General features: G+C 35.1%; 1 protein-coding gene across 14 annotated transcripts in view; it reads right to left on the bottom strand.

The window, feature by feature from the left end:
* Positions 1 to 17659, bottom strand: part of LOC106715282 (phosphatidylinositol 4-phosphate 5-kinase type-1 alpha) — a 59053-nt gene that overhangs the window by 25159 nt on the left and 16235 nt on the right. For all 14 annotated transcript variants that reach the window (XM_045682611.1, XM_045682605.1, XM_045682606.1 and 11 more), the window contains exons 3-5: positions 16369 to 16507; positions 2144 to 2355; positions 572 to 736 (exon numbers count right to left, since the gene is read on the bottom strand). In XM_045682611.1, coding sequence (XP_045538567.1) covers positions 572 to 736; positions 2144 to 2355; positions 16369 to 16507 — 516 coding nt within the window. The remainder of the gene's footprint in view (positions 1 to 571; positions 737 to 2143; positions 2356 to 16368; positions 16508 to 17659) is intronic.

Here is a 17659-nt window from a genome sequence, read left to right as displayed (position 1 = left end):
ATGGGAATTTATTCAGAGGATGTTGGCTTATTAAATAAATCATCAATTAACAGTAATACGCAAGATATGCGTGTATTTTCTATCTGTATGTTAATAATACTAAGAACGTTGAGCTATTATCATACATAAATATTATCCGGTGAGATCTAAACTGCATCTGTTTTGACGTCAAACAAGGACAGTTTATGTGGTACTAGTTGTTAAAAAAAAAAATAATTAGTAGCCTATGTATTTTTCCAGACTGTGTTCTACATCTATGCCAAATTTCAGCGAGATCCATGCATCTAACATCTATCCATCCATACATCCAAACATTCGCAATTATAAAATTAGTAAGAAGTAAGATGTACAATTTACTTCTTAATTAATTATTTCAATTTAATTAATTATTTCTGCGGTAACAACACACGTGTCGTACAAAACGTTCGGTTGAATTCAATAAAAAAAAAAAATTGCTAGCAATAGTTATACCGTCTTCTTAACGGCTAACGGTTTCTTAGGAGAGCTGTTGATTTTCATTTTTTTTTAAATATGTATCCTTGAATTAATATGTAGACAAATATTGTAATACCTGATCGAGGTTTAAGTAGTATCCGGGCAACAATTTCTGTAGAAACTCTCCTTCTTTGTGCTGCACTGTCTTAATGATGAACTCGTCGTCGTTCGTCAGGTAGAAGATGCTGCCGGACGCGCCGGGGTTGCTCAACTCGCGTAGTGGTGCGCTGCTCATCGACATCTGAAAATGAAGCGGTTAACAATTCTGTCATTTATCTTTATGTGACTGCGGATTAACGAAAATCGAGACGCAAGAAGTCATCTGTCATCGTCGAAACGGTATCACCAACTTCAAAAAGAAGGAGGTTATCAATTCGACTGTATTTTTTTTATGTGTGTTACTGGGAATCTCCGCCCCTGGTGGTCCGATTTTGATATAAATTATTTTAATCGAAAGGAAGTGCTTGCTGATGGGTCCCATTTTTTTTTAAATAACTAGAAGACTAGTAGATTTTTATTCCAAATCAATACAAATGAGAAATTGTAACAAACAACTTTGCCTTTATAAGGCTTTAATCACAAACTTATTTAAAACAGACATAATTTTATCGTCAATTTTAACACTGAAAATATCCAAATTAAATTCATAGACAATGAATAAAAATTAGTTCAACCAGAGAAATGTGTTTTTCATTGAAAATATTCATTATCCATTGAATACGACTATATTTTCATTATGACCACCGAGACTACTAGAGCTATACACTAAGGCTTTGAGGGTGTAAAATGTTAATCGATTAGTATTCTTTTTGGTTATTATTTTAATTACTATTTACTGATAAATAAAAAATACATCTTACGTAACAAATCAACTATGTAGCTAAATAATGCTTATTCAACCGCTATGTGCAATCATGTAGATAATTCTAACCGAGCAGTACCACAATAGTGTTAATTTTAGAACATGTTAACCGCATAGCGATTATTATCAGCTACATTTTTTTTTTTTTTAGTTAAAGCATACAATTGACATTTAATAATGATATTAAGTAACTTTGTTTTGTTTTGAATATAAAGAGAAATTCTGTTGAATTCTCTTCTTAAAATATAAGTACATAATTTTGCATTATACCAATCAGACATGTTAACACTTTAAATGCTACTACGATTTTCATTTATCTATTAAAGTGAACTCTTTTGCGAGTAGGTGGTAATGAATGTGTTAAACAAAACATCGGTTAATGTTTATTCGAGTGTCAATCAAAATACTTCAATAATGGAATTGATTTTGTATCAAAACAACTGCACTTAGCGTATAAGATAAACAATCAATTGATTGTAAAATATTCGTACGCTATCTAGATGCTTTAAACTATGCCTACTATGCCTCATCAATGTAAACCTATATTATAAAAAGAAAAGGATAAACCTTGCGCGAGAAAATGTTTGCAGAAACTAACCTTATGTCATAATATCCACAATATAACACTTAAAATTAAATAACAAAAGTGTAATGGCGCCATTCTAGGTTATGTTTGTTTGTTTACAAAGTTTACGTGTACATTTAGAACTATGTATAGTTGTCATTGTCATGTCATTTTAACAGTCAAAAGTGGCATATTCTTAAAAAAAAAAACTGAATACTTACCAAGAAATCATCCGGCTGTATGCCGAAGAGATCTCTAAAGTATCGGAACGCGATGGGAGCGTACGTCTTAAACTTGAACTCAGAGTAGTGATGGGCGGGTGTGTGGTTGGATCCTTCGTGTGGGAAATTTGTCGTCTCCACCGTCATGAAGTCCTGCATAAGAAGGTCGCGCTCGGGCTTCGAGGCGAGACCACCGATCGCATGTTGGATACCTGATAACAAATAAAGAAAAGTTGCAAAAAGTTGGCAAGTTGGTGGCAGTCAGTGTGTTAATAGTAAAATCTGAAACAGTTGTTTTTATAAACTGGTACCTTACGAAACAAGCGAAAAAATCGAAACATAAAAAAAACAATTTCTTACTACAGCTGCACGTGCAAGTACCAACATGTAAAGTCATACACTATTTCTGCAATAAAACAATTAAAAACGTTGTCAATTAATACTAGCATGTTAGAATTTTTTTTAAGAATAAAAAAACTAACCGAGTTCCATAACAGCAGCGACGTCCAGCCAACGCTACGTTAACGTAAGAGCCGTGTTTCGCACATATAAACATGCTCATGCTTGCTATCGAGTTTTCTATTTTTAATCGACTAACGCTAAAAAAGGTTACGGCCATAGTTCATGTATGAACTTTTCTTATTAAGCTAAAAGGTTTATTATTTTATCATACATAGCAGTTACGTTAAATGTAATCTTTTAATTTTATAACTGAACCTTCATTTAACAAGGACAAATGTCATCAAGATAAGTGCCGAACCTTAATGTGCCTTTTAACGAATATTGATATTCCCTATATTTACATGAACTAACATCATCGATATAAGTTGGAATAGTAAAAATACAAATATCTCATACATTTATTTAAAACTAGCGTTCGCCAGCACCTCCGGAATTAAAAAAAAAAAAAACAAAATAATAAAAAGTATTTGTGTTCTTCCAGACTATGTTCTACATCTGTGGCAATTGTCATCAAGATCTGTTGAGCCGTTCCGGAGATACCTTCAAACATACATCCATCCATCCATCCATCCATATAAATATTTGCATTTATAATATAAGACAGACACAGATTATTAAGAAAAAAATTCTTGTTCCTTCTCTAATCAATATCAAACATGTCCTTAATTATCAAAACCGTCCGTTTCCACCAGCGAAACAACAAAAACATTCGTCGTCTCCCTGAATGATGACATAGTGCGTATAAAAGCCACGATAAAATAGCTTCCCAGCAACATATTAGGCTTAGATTAATTGATGAGATTTTCAATATGATTGGAATGCAAATTACTAACATAAAATGCAAATGTCGCACTTCCTGTCTTATAGGAAGTTACCGACGCCAAGGCTAGCCGCTTATCTAACTCATTGTCTAAAGCTAATGTACTAAAGTGTTTATTTTACCATACTGTACATTTACAAACTGCTTTAGAGCTTCACTCTATTAAAAAGGAGCTATTGTTATTTTGTTAACGTACTAAGAAATGGTTTATCTTCTTGTATCTTGTCTTAGGGGACATTAAGGAAATAGTACGAGTCTAAAAACATCAAGAAAACAACGTTAAATCGTTATCCGTACTTATACTTTAATATTCTATACTAAAATAATAAAGAGGAAAGATTTGCATTTTTGTAAGTAACGAATAAGCCCAAAAAATACTGAACCGATTTCAAAAAATATTAAGCCATTAGAAAGCTACATTATCATTAAGGAACATAGACTATATTTAGTGATTTTTAATTCAAGGACAAAAGCTAGTATAATAATTAAACAACATTAAATTTATCAAATGCATAACTAATTGCAGATATCTATGAGCAGCAGTCTCTCGCAGGTTATTTGTTAAATTACACATTTGTTAATTTACAATTTGAAGTTAGTTAAACAACTATAGCCAAAAAACTGTTTAAAATTCATCGACAAGAACTTCGATTACGGCACATCACTAATTATAACACTTTCAAGTCATCGAAAAAATCGATATCACGAGGGTGCCAAGGTATTAGCCAGTTGTATATACATTTACATGTACTCAAATGTAAAGGCGTCTGCTCTTAAGACGGGATATCACCTAAAGTGCGCATTCAGAATAAGTGAGCCGTGAAAGAGTGATTAAAGGCTTAAAAATGGTAAGTATGCAAAATCCAAGTTATACGTTAAAAAACTGACACACTGAAATAAAAACACAGTCAGTTTCTACTGCAAAAATCGCGATATAAAAACTTCTTTTAATTTTTTTTTTCAAGGTTTATGATGGAGATGGCATATTTTTAATAACCTGCCTAATTTTAAATGACAAAACATTGTAATTTAAATGAGTTTAAGTTTGAAGTTAATCATGCACGTAAACATAAGAAGGAAACACGTCTGGTGGTTAAGATGTAAAAACAAATAAATAATTTTACGCAACTTTGAATTTCGGGACAACATTTTATTTTTTATTTTTACCTTTCATAATAACTACATGCATTTACTGTAAAAGGTCAAAGTAAGAATTATCGTTGACCTGGATGAAGTCAACTTCTGTTAATATTCGCAAGTCGTTCGTCAAGAACAACTATACTTTTACGATGGCCATATTTTAAGGTTGTTAATATGAATAACGAGGTTCTAAAAAGCTATTTTAGCAGGTAAATTGATTTCGCTATTGTATTATATAATTTAATAATGAATGAAAATATAAAAAAACATGAGAATATAAAAAATTAAGTTGCTAGTCGAATACGTATACATTTATTTCATTCAAATTAAACATCACAATATAAAAGCAATATGTAAGTATATATATAAGTTTAAAAAAAAGAAGTTAAGTAAAGATATTTCACTTAACATACTAAGTACTGTATTACATAAATAAATTGAAGAAGTACTAGAAGATAAGATAAAAACTAGTTTAATTAATCAAGCCAACTGTAACTCGGTCAACGGTGCGCAATTATACCAAAGAACTTTTTAACAACCGAACTGGAATGATAATGAAGTGCCTTGTTTAAATGTCAATGGAAATAATAAGAAAATACAATTATATCGAAAAAAGAAAGATATTTGCAACGGGTAATATTTTGCACTTATACACTGGAATATTAAACATAATATTTGCCTGCGAATTCGTCCGAACGGAATTTAAAAAAAAACTAGTACCTAATAAAGATCGTTTACGTCACCCCGGGGATAGTGTAGCTTCTCAACAGTGAAAGAATTTTTTCCAATCCGTTCAGTATTTTCTGAGCCTATTCAATGCAAAAAAAAACAAACAAGTCCTTCAAGAAAAGAGCGTATCACCATCTCAAAGGCCGGCAACGCATTTGCGATTCCTCTGGTATTGCAGATGTCCATGGGCGTCGATGAACACCTTGATGTTCCCGCTGCTCGTTTGCCCCCTTCTCTTATAAAAAAAAACAATCAAATCATTCCCCTTCATTATATTAGTATAGTTAATCACACCTTTCATTTCTTAAAAAAAATAGCAATATATCTTTCACAAGTCTTTTCTTCTGTTACCTTTGCCGTAGAACCGAATTACAAAAAAAAAAGGTATTTCATTGAGAAATGCCTTCCGTGTTAATGTTACGTCATCATGCTAAGCGTGCAATGAATCAGTGCTTACGTTGTTGTCTAGACACGACACCGCAAAATCTCACCGGCCTTGAACCATTAGAGCGGTCTATCGCTCTCAAGTTACGATACACATATCAATAAAGTTGTGTTGGCTAATACACAAGTAAGTGCTTAAATCGGTTTTATTACGGAACATCTAGATTACAAATGTAACTAAGTGGTCTAAAATCAGTAAACTGTAGCCTTTCAGACCATAATAAAAACTAAAATTTCTAATTTGTATCAGCAAACAAGAAATAACAAACACGGTGTAATTTTAAAATAAAAAAAATCTCACTTTTAAAAATACTTGGATGGATTATATCAAGGAATTTCCTTCATTAAGCTACATCTTTAAAAGTTAAACACTACATTTTATAATTCGTTTTTGAGGATTAATTAAAAATAATTAAATACGAAATTACAAACCTGTACATTTAAAATTGAGCCTTAATTATATCGTCTTTTGTCTTTTTCATTTTAATTACAACTTCAGACATCAAAAGCACCGGAAAAACTCGTCAATGGCAATTTCAAGAATTACATTAGTGGAAATTTAAAACTTTTATCCATAACTAACTTTTACCCGCGACTCCGTCCGCGTGGAATAAAAAAATAGAAAACGGGGTAAAAATTATCCTATGTCCGTTTCCTGGTTCTAAGCTACCTGCCCACCAATTTTCAGTCAAATCGATTCAGTCGTTCTTGAGTTATAAATAGTGTAACTAACACGACTTTCTTTTATATTTTAATATTATTATTTAATATTAAGATAATTTAGTCAGGTTTCGTCATAACACAAAACTAGGTGTTGATTGCTAAGTGACTAACGTGTTAGGAATTGCAATCTTGGTATATTAGGTGAAGTTCCAGAAATTTTGTAAGTTTGACTGTGTTACGAACGGATATATAAACTTCGCTTTGACAAGGACAATAACAACTTAATCTTAAAAGAAGTAGGTATTTATATCAGTTTTATAAGTCTTTAGCCTTGTTTCATTTTCCTGATAAAACTTTCCATTAAATTATATTATTGTCAATAAATTCAACAAATAATTTAACGCTAAAACACTAAAAGAAAGTAAAGAAAATTGCCTTTTTTTCTTACAAGGTTTAACACTCATGCGATACAGCGTGCAAAAAATTTATCGTCCCCTAAAACGAATTGTTTTGCCGCAGTTAAATATTAATGTGATGCTGACCGTAGCTGCATCCTGTGTATTGCGATAAGATAAAAAGACATCATGTGTTTTTAAAACCATTAGTTTTGCCAAAGCATTTGTACAAAGACGTGTTGCCTCAATTTTTACAAGGAGAAGGAAAAGGATGACATCGTTTTAAGAGTGTTTCATCATTGGATGCGCATGTCGCAAACGACGCCAAATCCCCATACTTAGCGTGCTCACACAATCGATTGCGACACACGGGAAGATGTCTCTTGGCTTGGGACACGCAATGCACTTTGTGGTGGGAATTATATACATTGAATTAAATTAATAGCTTTTTATCTTACTAATATTATAAATGCGAATGTTTAAGATGGATGGATGGATAGATCCATCCACGATGTTTGTTTGAGGGTATCTCCGAAACGGCTTAACGGATCTTGATGAAATTTTTCACAGATGTAGAACATCTACTAGAACACATAGGTTATTTATTAAGCCTTTTTTGATTCGGCGCGGACACACTCGCGGGCGAATCAAAAAAGGATAGACTAGTCTTAAATAATTTCTTTCATGATGATGATTTAATGGGTAGTTAAGCTATTAAATTTGTCTCCCGTAAAACAGGAAAAGACTACGAGAACTTAAAATTTATTTGGTTAGTGTAAAATTTAGCAACATGCCATAAACAACGCTGATAACAAGCGGCCGCAAACACAATTGTTAGCATAACCGTCAGTTTCTACTGCTTACATGTTCATAAAAATACATATTGACATCTCTGTAAACCTCTCTGAAATAATAATGTTACTACAGTGAAGACCCACGTAGTAACATTCAAATATTAATTTGGGATATTTTTTAATGACGCCGGCTATCATGCATGTTAGGTATATCAATTTGTTTCAACTCCATGCCATACCACCATGATTTTTGGTATTCCGTCGTATCGTGTATCTGTACTCAGCGGTATTTTCAACCCATCTAACATGATCATATCATTACAGGACATACATCTTTTAAAAGTTTTATTTTAAACCAGCTGTCGCCCGCGACACCGTCCGTGAGGAATTAAAAAAAATTATAAGTAGTCTATTGTTCTCCCTGACCACGTTCGACATATGTGCCAAATTTTATCAAAGTCCGTTGAGCCGTTCCCAAAATTCATTAAACATCCTTCTAAACCTTCTAACAAACATCCGTCCATCCATCCATCCCTCTAAACTTTCTTTCTACTTAATATTAGTAAGAAAAGAGATCCTATAATACATACCAAACCTGAACTATACCGTCACAATTTATTGCCAATTTTCACTGTTAATATACTTTTTCAGTTTTATTTCTTTTCATTTTTATTTGCCTACAATTTGAACGGAAATAAGTTACTAAATTAAAAAAAACAACTACACACAAACCTACCTCCTTCTATAAGAAAACAAAATCATTCACAATATCCACATACATATCGAACAGCCTATAGCTATTAACGCTAACCTGTTTCCATGTTTAAAAATTAAAATAAACTTTTTAACACAACACTTCACTTTCTTAAAACCACGGCTACACTGGCTGTTTTAATTAAAACAAGAAAATACTATCCGAAAGTAGATATAATGTGTCAAAACAAAGATAAGATTAAAGCTATGACGTAACAATGATGCAGTATAAATTCTTAGGCGGATCGAACATCACACGAAGTAATAGAACTAGCACAGTAACATTTAGTTGAAGACTATGGCCAGCCGAAAGACAGGGCCGTCATAACTCTGGGTACGCAAGAGGGTGCGGGGCTCTACGCCTACAGGGCGCCCGGAGCCGGACCCTGAAGGACGCCATTGACCAACACAATGAACATTCAACTTTTAGAGGCGCTGAACTGACTTATACCCAGGCGCCAAATATGACTAACACAGCCCTACGGAGAGATATAATTCTCGATAAATATTTCTCAATTTAGAAGTATAAATAGAGATAACAATGTGATTTCTCTACGGCTGTTTCGCCAGAAAAAAAAACATGTTTATGTTGAAAGGCTTCTTCATTTAATTTCCAACTTAAACCGAAATTTCATCGTAAAACGAGAGAGATTAAATAATAATGACATGTTTTAGTATTGAAGGGCAAAGGAAATTGCGATCATAAATTCATTTTTTTACGGTATAATATTTAAAATTAGGTTATTTCCACAGGTATGTGAATCATGTTTATTTTACAGTTGCCCTTCGTACTCGTTTTTACTTCGCTAATTGTATAATTAGCAGGCTTAAAATTCACATGCTTGAATTTGAATCTCAAAATGTTTAACAACAAAATTGCGCTATAGCAGTAAAAGAACTTTGGATAATTATTGTTTAAAATATAAAATTGTTACTGAACATTAACTGTCGCACTCCACGACAACTGCACATTTTGAAGGGTGTTAGTACTTAACGAGGTTTATTACTTAAGGAATACCTATAAAGTAAAGGCGTGTCAATCTAACATCTTTGCTTACGTAACCGTTAAAACAATTCTGAGTGTCTGTAAGTTGTGTAACTTTATTGTCTTTATTTTGTCGTATTTCTGACAACGAAACTTAACACTGACAGCAAACAATAGGACTATCTGTGAACGTATTGGACGGGTTAAACATTATCAATCATCGTGGTTCGATAGTTACTCATCGTGGGTTCCCACTGTCATTACCTGTACAAAAACATTGTTACAACAAGACTGGTTTATAATATGTTTTGTATAAGTTTACTGATGTGGAAACGCACAGTTTGTACACTAACAATGTTAAACAAAATACGTCATATTTATTTCACAGCATTATCTAGGTTTTAAAACATACAGGAAAGTACATTATCTTTCATATCTCCTGTTTATTAGACGAAAAAATATCAACAGTAATATCTCTACACACCAAACAAAATATTTCATACATATCACATTCAGAATTTGCTTTTAGTACAGGTCTTCACAAATTCGAATTGTCCATTAGAACTAATTTACCTAATCACAATTATAAATGTTTTGCTATTACGATACATAAAACAGCTTCCTCTCTGCGTCAGATAAACCCCAATCGAACACGCAAACAATGACAATGACTAAAAGCGAACGATCGAACTTGTACGAACATAGCTCATGATTCACTCTGCAATTTTAATTGAGGGACGTTGCTTGTTCATATGCATACAATCATAGTATAATGCTCTTCAAACGAAATGGCCGCTCGCAAATTAAGATACGGTGTGCAAAACACAATTTTTGGTATCGATTTTAATACACACTTCCGGCCAAAAATGTGGTACCCTTCTGTTTCGCAAGTGCGTTCAATAACAGCACTGTTTACTGTTCCGTCTCTTTGTTCTGCCCACGTGTGATACAAGCATAACGGATTAAAAGCGCACATCATTTGTGTTGTGTTGATGAGATGGCATAACACACGAGTGGGCATCGGAGGAGGCGCATGAATCGCGTGGGCCGCTATATAAAGCGACAATGTTAAATTAAAAACGACAAATATTTAATGTAGTAGCCTATGTGGTCTTCCAGATTATCATCTACATCTATGCCAAATTTCAGCGAGATCCATACAGCCGTTCTGGAGATATCTTTTAATAAACATCCATCCATCCAAACCTTCACATTCATAATATTAGTAAGAAGTAAGATTACATAAAGTTATATTGAAGTTATAATCGTATGTTGCAAGTATATACGAGACAGTAAACATTTTAGAAAATGTTTTTGAAATTTTGAGATGAGAAATGTATTATGTACTTGTAAAAAATGAATGAAAACAGGATACAAGATATAGAAGCCAGAAATTTAAATCCCACGAAGCTTACATCATTAATTCTTCGTTTCGTAAAACTTACATTGAAAATTACTAAGTAAAATATCGGTTCATGATAATAAACTGGACCCTTTTGCCTTCTACATAGTAAAGAATTTAAACAAAACATCTGTGTCTTTTCTGCTTCACCTGTGTCTTTGTGCGTGCCGGAAGCCTAATTTTAATCCCCTTTCCCACCCTTTTCTTATAAGGGATGGGAAATTAAAGTGGATTTGACGTAGGAGGGGACGCATAGGAAGGAGATGTACCCTCTTCCTCCTCTGTCGATTAAAGGTAGGCAATGCATCTGCAATGGCGGGTATCAATGGGCAGAAATCGCTTTGCTATTTAGGCGTATTCAAATAACCGCTTGCTCGTTCATCTTTTGATATAAAAAAAAACTCAAAGACGCAAGTTCTCAACTTAAATCCTTAACAATTTTCAAGGCACATAACAATAGTTAACACACACAACAAAAAAATAAAACTGCATACAAATAATCAAGTAACGTAGACAATTTGCAAGCACGCTGTATAATGAAGCTGGCAATGTGTCAATGAAAACTCGTCTCTAATTAGGTGGATGTAGAGTCCAATATAATGCAGCGGGTGATCAATTAACGCGCGCCGACCTTGCAACAGACGACTCCCAACACGCTAACTATGAGAAGTGGGTTAGCGGTCAGGCGATTTGCTCTCTGTAATGAAACAGAGAGCGGCACTTTGAAGTCTTAAGATCCATACGGCGATTAACATAAGTTACGCAGTAACTTGTAATGTACCAAGTTACGTAACTTATGAGAGATACTACACCGACTGTACGGCGGTGGCAAAGTCCATTACATCTAATAACCCTGAAAGGAAGTAAGCGATACGACCATAATGTCTTGCGCCCCTAACTTGTATAGCATGTCCCTAAAGAGTGTGACTGAGAATTTAACATATAGTCCGTATTAATAAAAAAATGAATCGATTATCTTGATAATCAAGTATCTAGTGTGGGTGTTTCCCGTTGGGCCAGTTGATCGGTAAACCGATGGGCTCAACGGGAAACACCACCTAGTTTCCAATTCACTCATACTTATCTTGCATTGAGGTTTAGAACACGCCATCTTAAGACGATATTGTCACTTTATTAAATTTTGTTGTCGGGCAACAAGCTTCATAATCATAACCTTCCATTGACTGACAAAGCTTCTGTACAAAAACGTATTGTTTTCTGATTACCTAAAATGTTATACTTGTGTTACGAGATTGGTAAGTTACGACAATAAATAAAATTGAACCTGGATAATCTAGAGTCCATGGGAGGTGATATTTTTCTCGCGTAACCGGGTTCGACTGAACATAAATCTGAGCCCTAAGCTAGACTGTGACAGCACTAAGTAAATGCAACATATAGGGCGTATGAAAAACGAGCAACACTAATTCAATTACATGCAAAGGTAATTGGCTTAAATTAATCCCGGTCCGCTTTAAATCCAATTGCAGTGCAATACCAATTTATTGGCAGCTGTACGTTCGACAGGACATCGTACTTTAAAGTGTTACTTGCAACATAATTTGATCATTTTATTGCAGGCACTTAATATTATAAATGCGAATGTTTGGATGGATGGATGTTTGTTTGAAGGCATCTCCAGAACGGCTCAACTGGAAGAACACATAGGCTATTACACATAGTTATTTGTTTTTTTTTAAATTTCATTCGGACGGAGTCGCGGGCGATAGCTAGTATCAAAATAATTTTATTACAACGTCTATCACACAGTTATAATATTGTGAAATCGGAACACAATACTACACGCTTTATCAATTATACTCATTACTTGGAACACTAACACGTGCAAAAAATTCAATGTTCATAAATAAACTAAAAATACTATTATATACTACTCAAAACAAAATAGGGCCCACCATCTTTTTGCCCCTTAATTTATGTGCATACATGATTATTAAATTTTTACAATTAGTCGATGTTGAATTAGGGTTTTACACATTAAGTAAACACAAAATAACGTTTGAATTGTTTAACTTTATCGCAATACACTCAAATACTCATTTTTAGAGAAAATGAGCACTAAGTAGACTGTCAATAAAAACTTTTATAGTCACTGTTTGTTTTTAATAAACTTGCCGGGAGCTTTTCTTTAGTATCGAGTAGGACCTCCTTTGCTCCGTATGCACTCTCTGAGCCTATCTGGAACACTCTCAATCAGATGAGTGATGTTTTGGTCGGGTATTCGTTCCCAACAGAGTTTCAGCGCGTTTATGAAGTCCTGTTGGCTGTTAACGTGGCTATGGGTCTCTTTAAGACTTCTTTTCAATTGATCCCATAAATGCTCAACCGGGTTGAGATCGGGACTCATTGCTGGCCAAGGTAAAACCGAGATATTGGCATCAGAAAGTGCCCTCTGAGTGACCCTAGCTGTATGCGCACGAGCGTTGTCTTGCATAAACACAAAATTATCACCTACTCTTTGTGAATATGGGATGATATGAGGTCGGATTACTTGCTCGACGTAACTGGCTGCAGTGACCGTGCCTTCGTTCAAGATCACCAGCTCTGTTTTGCCTAACAAGCTTATACCGCCCCATATCATCACACTCGGGCCCCCAAAACGATCAGTACCGTGCATGCATGGTTCAGTAAAACGTTCTCCTTCTCTTCTCCACACACGTACACGTTTGTCGTCGCTAAAAAACTTGACTTTACACTCGTCTGAAAAGAGTACTGTCCTCCAATTGTCCATGGTCCAGTGCAAATGCTCACGTGCAAACCTCAAACGTGCTGCCCGGTGAGTCCTTGTTAATTTTAGACGAATAACACGCATCCTAGAATGTTGCCCGTCCTCGTGGAGTCGATTCCGAATGGTTTGACCACTAACGCGTGTGCCAGTAGATTGCCTTAGCCGGGATTGCAAGGTCCGGGCGGTTGTCGTGCGGTCCCGGCGCGCAGTCAATCGAATGTACCGGTCTTCTTGAGCAGTTGTGGCTCGAATCCTTCCTGATCCAGGTCTTCTAGCCACACTACCTGTCTCCTGGAACCGCTCCCATACGTTTCGAATGGCTCGCCGTGACACACCAAGGCGAGATGCAACCGATCTTTGCGATTCTCCCTCTTGAAGCAAAAGAACTGCCCTTGTCGAAGTTTCCACATCCATATGACGACGAGAACCTGGCATTGTAATCGGGAATAATGCCGAAACGAAAAAACACAGCTAAACTAAGTGTGATCAAAGTATTGCGCTTAAAGCAAGACTGAGAACACAAACGATTGAAAATTTAAGAAATGCAAATAGCATGTTGTAAAGGCAAATGTCCATATTCTGTATACCTACAAATAGGCAACGTATCTAAAACTATTAAGCGTGTTCCAAATATCACTTAGTTGTATTAACAATAACGTTTGCTATCTTATGATATAAAAAATATATAGATCTTAAAAGGGATCGCATAAATTGTTATTAGAAAATTATTGGACCTTGAATAGTATAATTTCTTAAGTCAATAAAACATCGTGTCTTACATAGAACAGCTCCGGCTATAAACTACGGCTGTATAAATGGTATACAGTTTACGCATACTCGAATGTTTTGTAAACACGGCCGCTCTTCGGCCGCAGTTGATTGCGGGTAAATTTATCGCATTTTGACAGCGGTTAGGCCGACGTGTTTCCCGTTGCGCCGATCGGCCCGATGGGATAAAATCCCAATGGTCCGATTGATTGAAAAGCAGATTGGTCCAACGGGGAACACTGGGAAGCAAGTATTACCAGTTAACATAGTGTCATTGAAAAAAGTACACATATATTTCGGTAGCGGAAACTACCGTCCGTAAAATATTAAGCCGCGTTCACATTTGCCTGACGTGTTGTGTCGTGATGCGTCAGAAAGGTATCGGTCTCATACAATTAATATGGTTGCGTGCACACTTCTCTGACGCAGTGTGTCGTGATGGCTTGTGTCGTGTCGCGTCAGTAGCGATCCCGGTCCGCGTCAGTTGGGTGAGGTGCGGGGGACGGCGCAGCGACACGACACAGCGGGTCGGACTAGTGTGCACGCGCACGTGTCGTGTTGTGACGCGTCAGAAGGTATGGACGACGAGCTGATCGAGTACGTACGACAATATAAAGCGATTTATGATACAAAATGTAAACAATATAAGGATCAATCTATTAAAACTAAATTATCTTTTTGTATTTAATGGATGTATCCAATATCTTCTTCTCTTTTTTTGTTTTATTAGAAGTGTTGCCAGTGCCAATAACTGCATATCTTCTTCATAATCTGAATCCGAATCGGATGATTCATGAAAAAACATTGCGAATGTGTAAACTCTCCGAGAGCTATAACGGAACTGATTAAAAATGCGTCATAACGCGTCACATAGATGTGAACAGTAGCCATCACGACAGAAAGCATCACGACACGACACGTCAGGCAAATGTGAATGCGGCTTTAAGTAAATTGGGTCCGGTGTTGAATTATTGAAATTCAAAGCGATGTTCCGGCTCTGCTGAGAGGTGAGTTTCAAATATAAAACGAAAATTCCTCAGCTTGCTTGTTTGAAATATAACCCGATAGGATCCTTTATCTTTTCGAATCCCTGAGTAAAGAAAATCTTTATAAAACTATTCGATAAAGATGAACATGCGATATTATCACATAGTTACCTACTTTATTTTGTAGCAAATGTTGTTACATGATTCATCCGACTATAAAAAAAATATTTCGTAACATAATTCAAATAAATCGTTAAAAACAAAATTATCAAACACAAATTCCATTATCGTTACGAATAAAAAAGATATGAAACTAAAACATTGACATCTCATAGATGATTTGTTTTTAGTCGCAAATTTCTATATTTCATCTTATCAACTTCATTTAAATAAAACATCACTTTATTTAATATTTCTAGCCAAAAAATGGGCAATTACATAATCCATTTAATGTTTTCATTTAAAACACGAAAAATTATTTTAAATTTATTATTTATGTGCGCTTTCCCTCGATATACGAGTATATGTAAAAGATAGTATGAAAATCTGATTTTAAAATCAGACCAAACTATTGAGGACGAGAAAAAAAAACTATGTAAAATGCCTCACACTCACTATTCACTAAAGACAAAGTGTTGCGAAATACATATAATTTTTTGAAAATAACATTTAAGATACTTTATTAGTCTACGATTATAAGTAAACACATTGGTGCTATATGTCCCATATGACGTCATACGGGCTTATATACCAGCACTCAAGCCGTTTGGTTAAGTGTTAACGACCACGGGCCGGCCAAAACAAACAACATAAATCTAACATTTATAGACTCAGCCGATAGTGCAAAGGAAGATTTTTGAATTGGAAGCATTAAAAGAAAATTCTGTGAAGTTATTCTCAACTCTTTACCTAGTTTTTGATGTTAAGTAAATTCATTCAAAACCATTTTCATTGTTTTATGTATAACGATTAAGTAGGATCATCTTAAACATCGATTAATTCCAGATTGGTGTCTAAAGAAGACCTTCATCGATATATGAATGTGGAAGACAGAGGTGTTCTATGACTTCACCAAATAGAAATCTGCAACACCTGCCTACTTCTTAAGGTCACAGGCGTGTGTTGTTTCACTTACCAAGTTGTATGGATGCCATAATCTGCGAGGACTGAATCTTCTTATAGGTGATCTCGCCGCCCTCGCCGACACGCCGATGGCCGATCTTGCGATCCGATTTGTGCACTTTGCTGATGGCCCCTGAAGGGCCCACTGCCGGCTATGCAAACAAAAAGCACACGTTAATCTATATATATAAAAGAAAGTCGTGTTAGTTACACTATATATAACTCAAGAACGGCTGAATCGATTTGACTGAAAATTGGTGGGCAGGTAGCTTAGAACCAGGAAACGGACATAGGATGATTTTTACCCCGTTTTCTATTTTTTATTCCGCGCGGACGGAGTCGCGGGTAAAAGCTAGTTTAAAATAGAAACAACTGACTATCAATAATGCAGTTTACAATCCACCGATGCTCTTCTATAGGTACTACACATATTTCTCAGTTCATAATTGTACTGTAGCATTGGATGGCATTGGATTTTGTATAGAAAGCGATTTCGTCATCATTAGAGGACACATGTTATCGGATAACCATCGCTCTACGCTAGTCGTTTAATGACATATCTCTCTTTAAGGATTAAGACTTTGTACAATAAAAAAAGATCATAATGTTATCGTTTTACCATTATGGTCCCTATAACATGATTATTTAAAGCAGGTCACACATGTTAGTTTTTGCTTGATAATTTTAACCTTAAATGAACAAACTTTACGTTATAAATAAACGTGAAACATTCATTAGGAATTATACAATTTAACAGATATCACCACCCATAATAAAATCGGTCAACGCAGTTATCGGCGTTAAATTTCATTGCAGATAAGATTAGGTTAATATCAAAAACAGTTGAAGTGACGTCAACTTTTAACAACACAACAATTACAGTACTGACGTGTATCATGCGAATCCTGACGTCGTTGTTACATTTTTATCAATTTCTGACGTAGATATTAAAGTAACGTAGTAATTAATGAGGTCACAAATACTGTCAATATTCGTCGTGATGGTGAACCTTTGCTACCTTGGCTACCTGAAAACCATCTCGTGACGTCACTAACAACCACCATGTCTAATATTAGAAAAAACACATACGTATTTTTTATTCAAATGCACTAACAGGATAGAAGATAGATAATTTGGGTGCCTTTCGCTTAACATTTTCCAAAACAAAGTAATTAAATTGAAGAATGTTTTTATACAAGATAAGAGGGCAAACGAGCAGGCGGAACACCAAGGTGTTCGTTCATCAACGCACATGGACATCTGCAATACAAGATGAACCGCAGTTGCGTTGGCGGCCTTTAAGA

Source organism: Papilio machaon, chromosome 19 (genome assembly GCF_912999745.1).
Source record: "Papilio machaon chromosome 19, ilPapMach1.1, whole genome shotgun sequence".
Classification (NCBI taxonomy): Eukaryota; Metazoa; Arthropoda; class Insecta; order Lepidoptera; family Papilionidae; genus Papilio; species Papilio machaon.
This window is presented reverse-complemented; position numbering and strand designations above follow the sequence as displayed.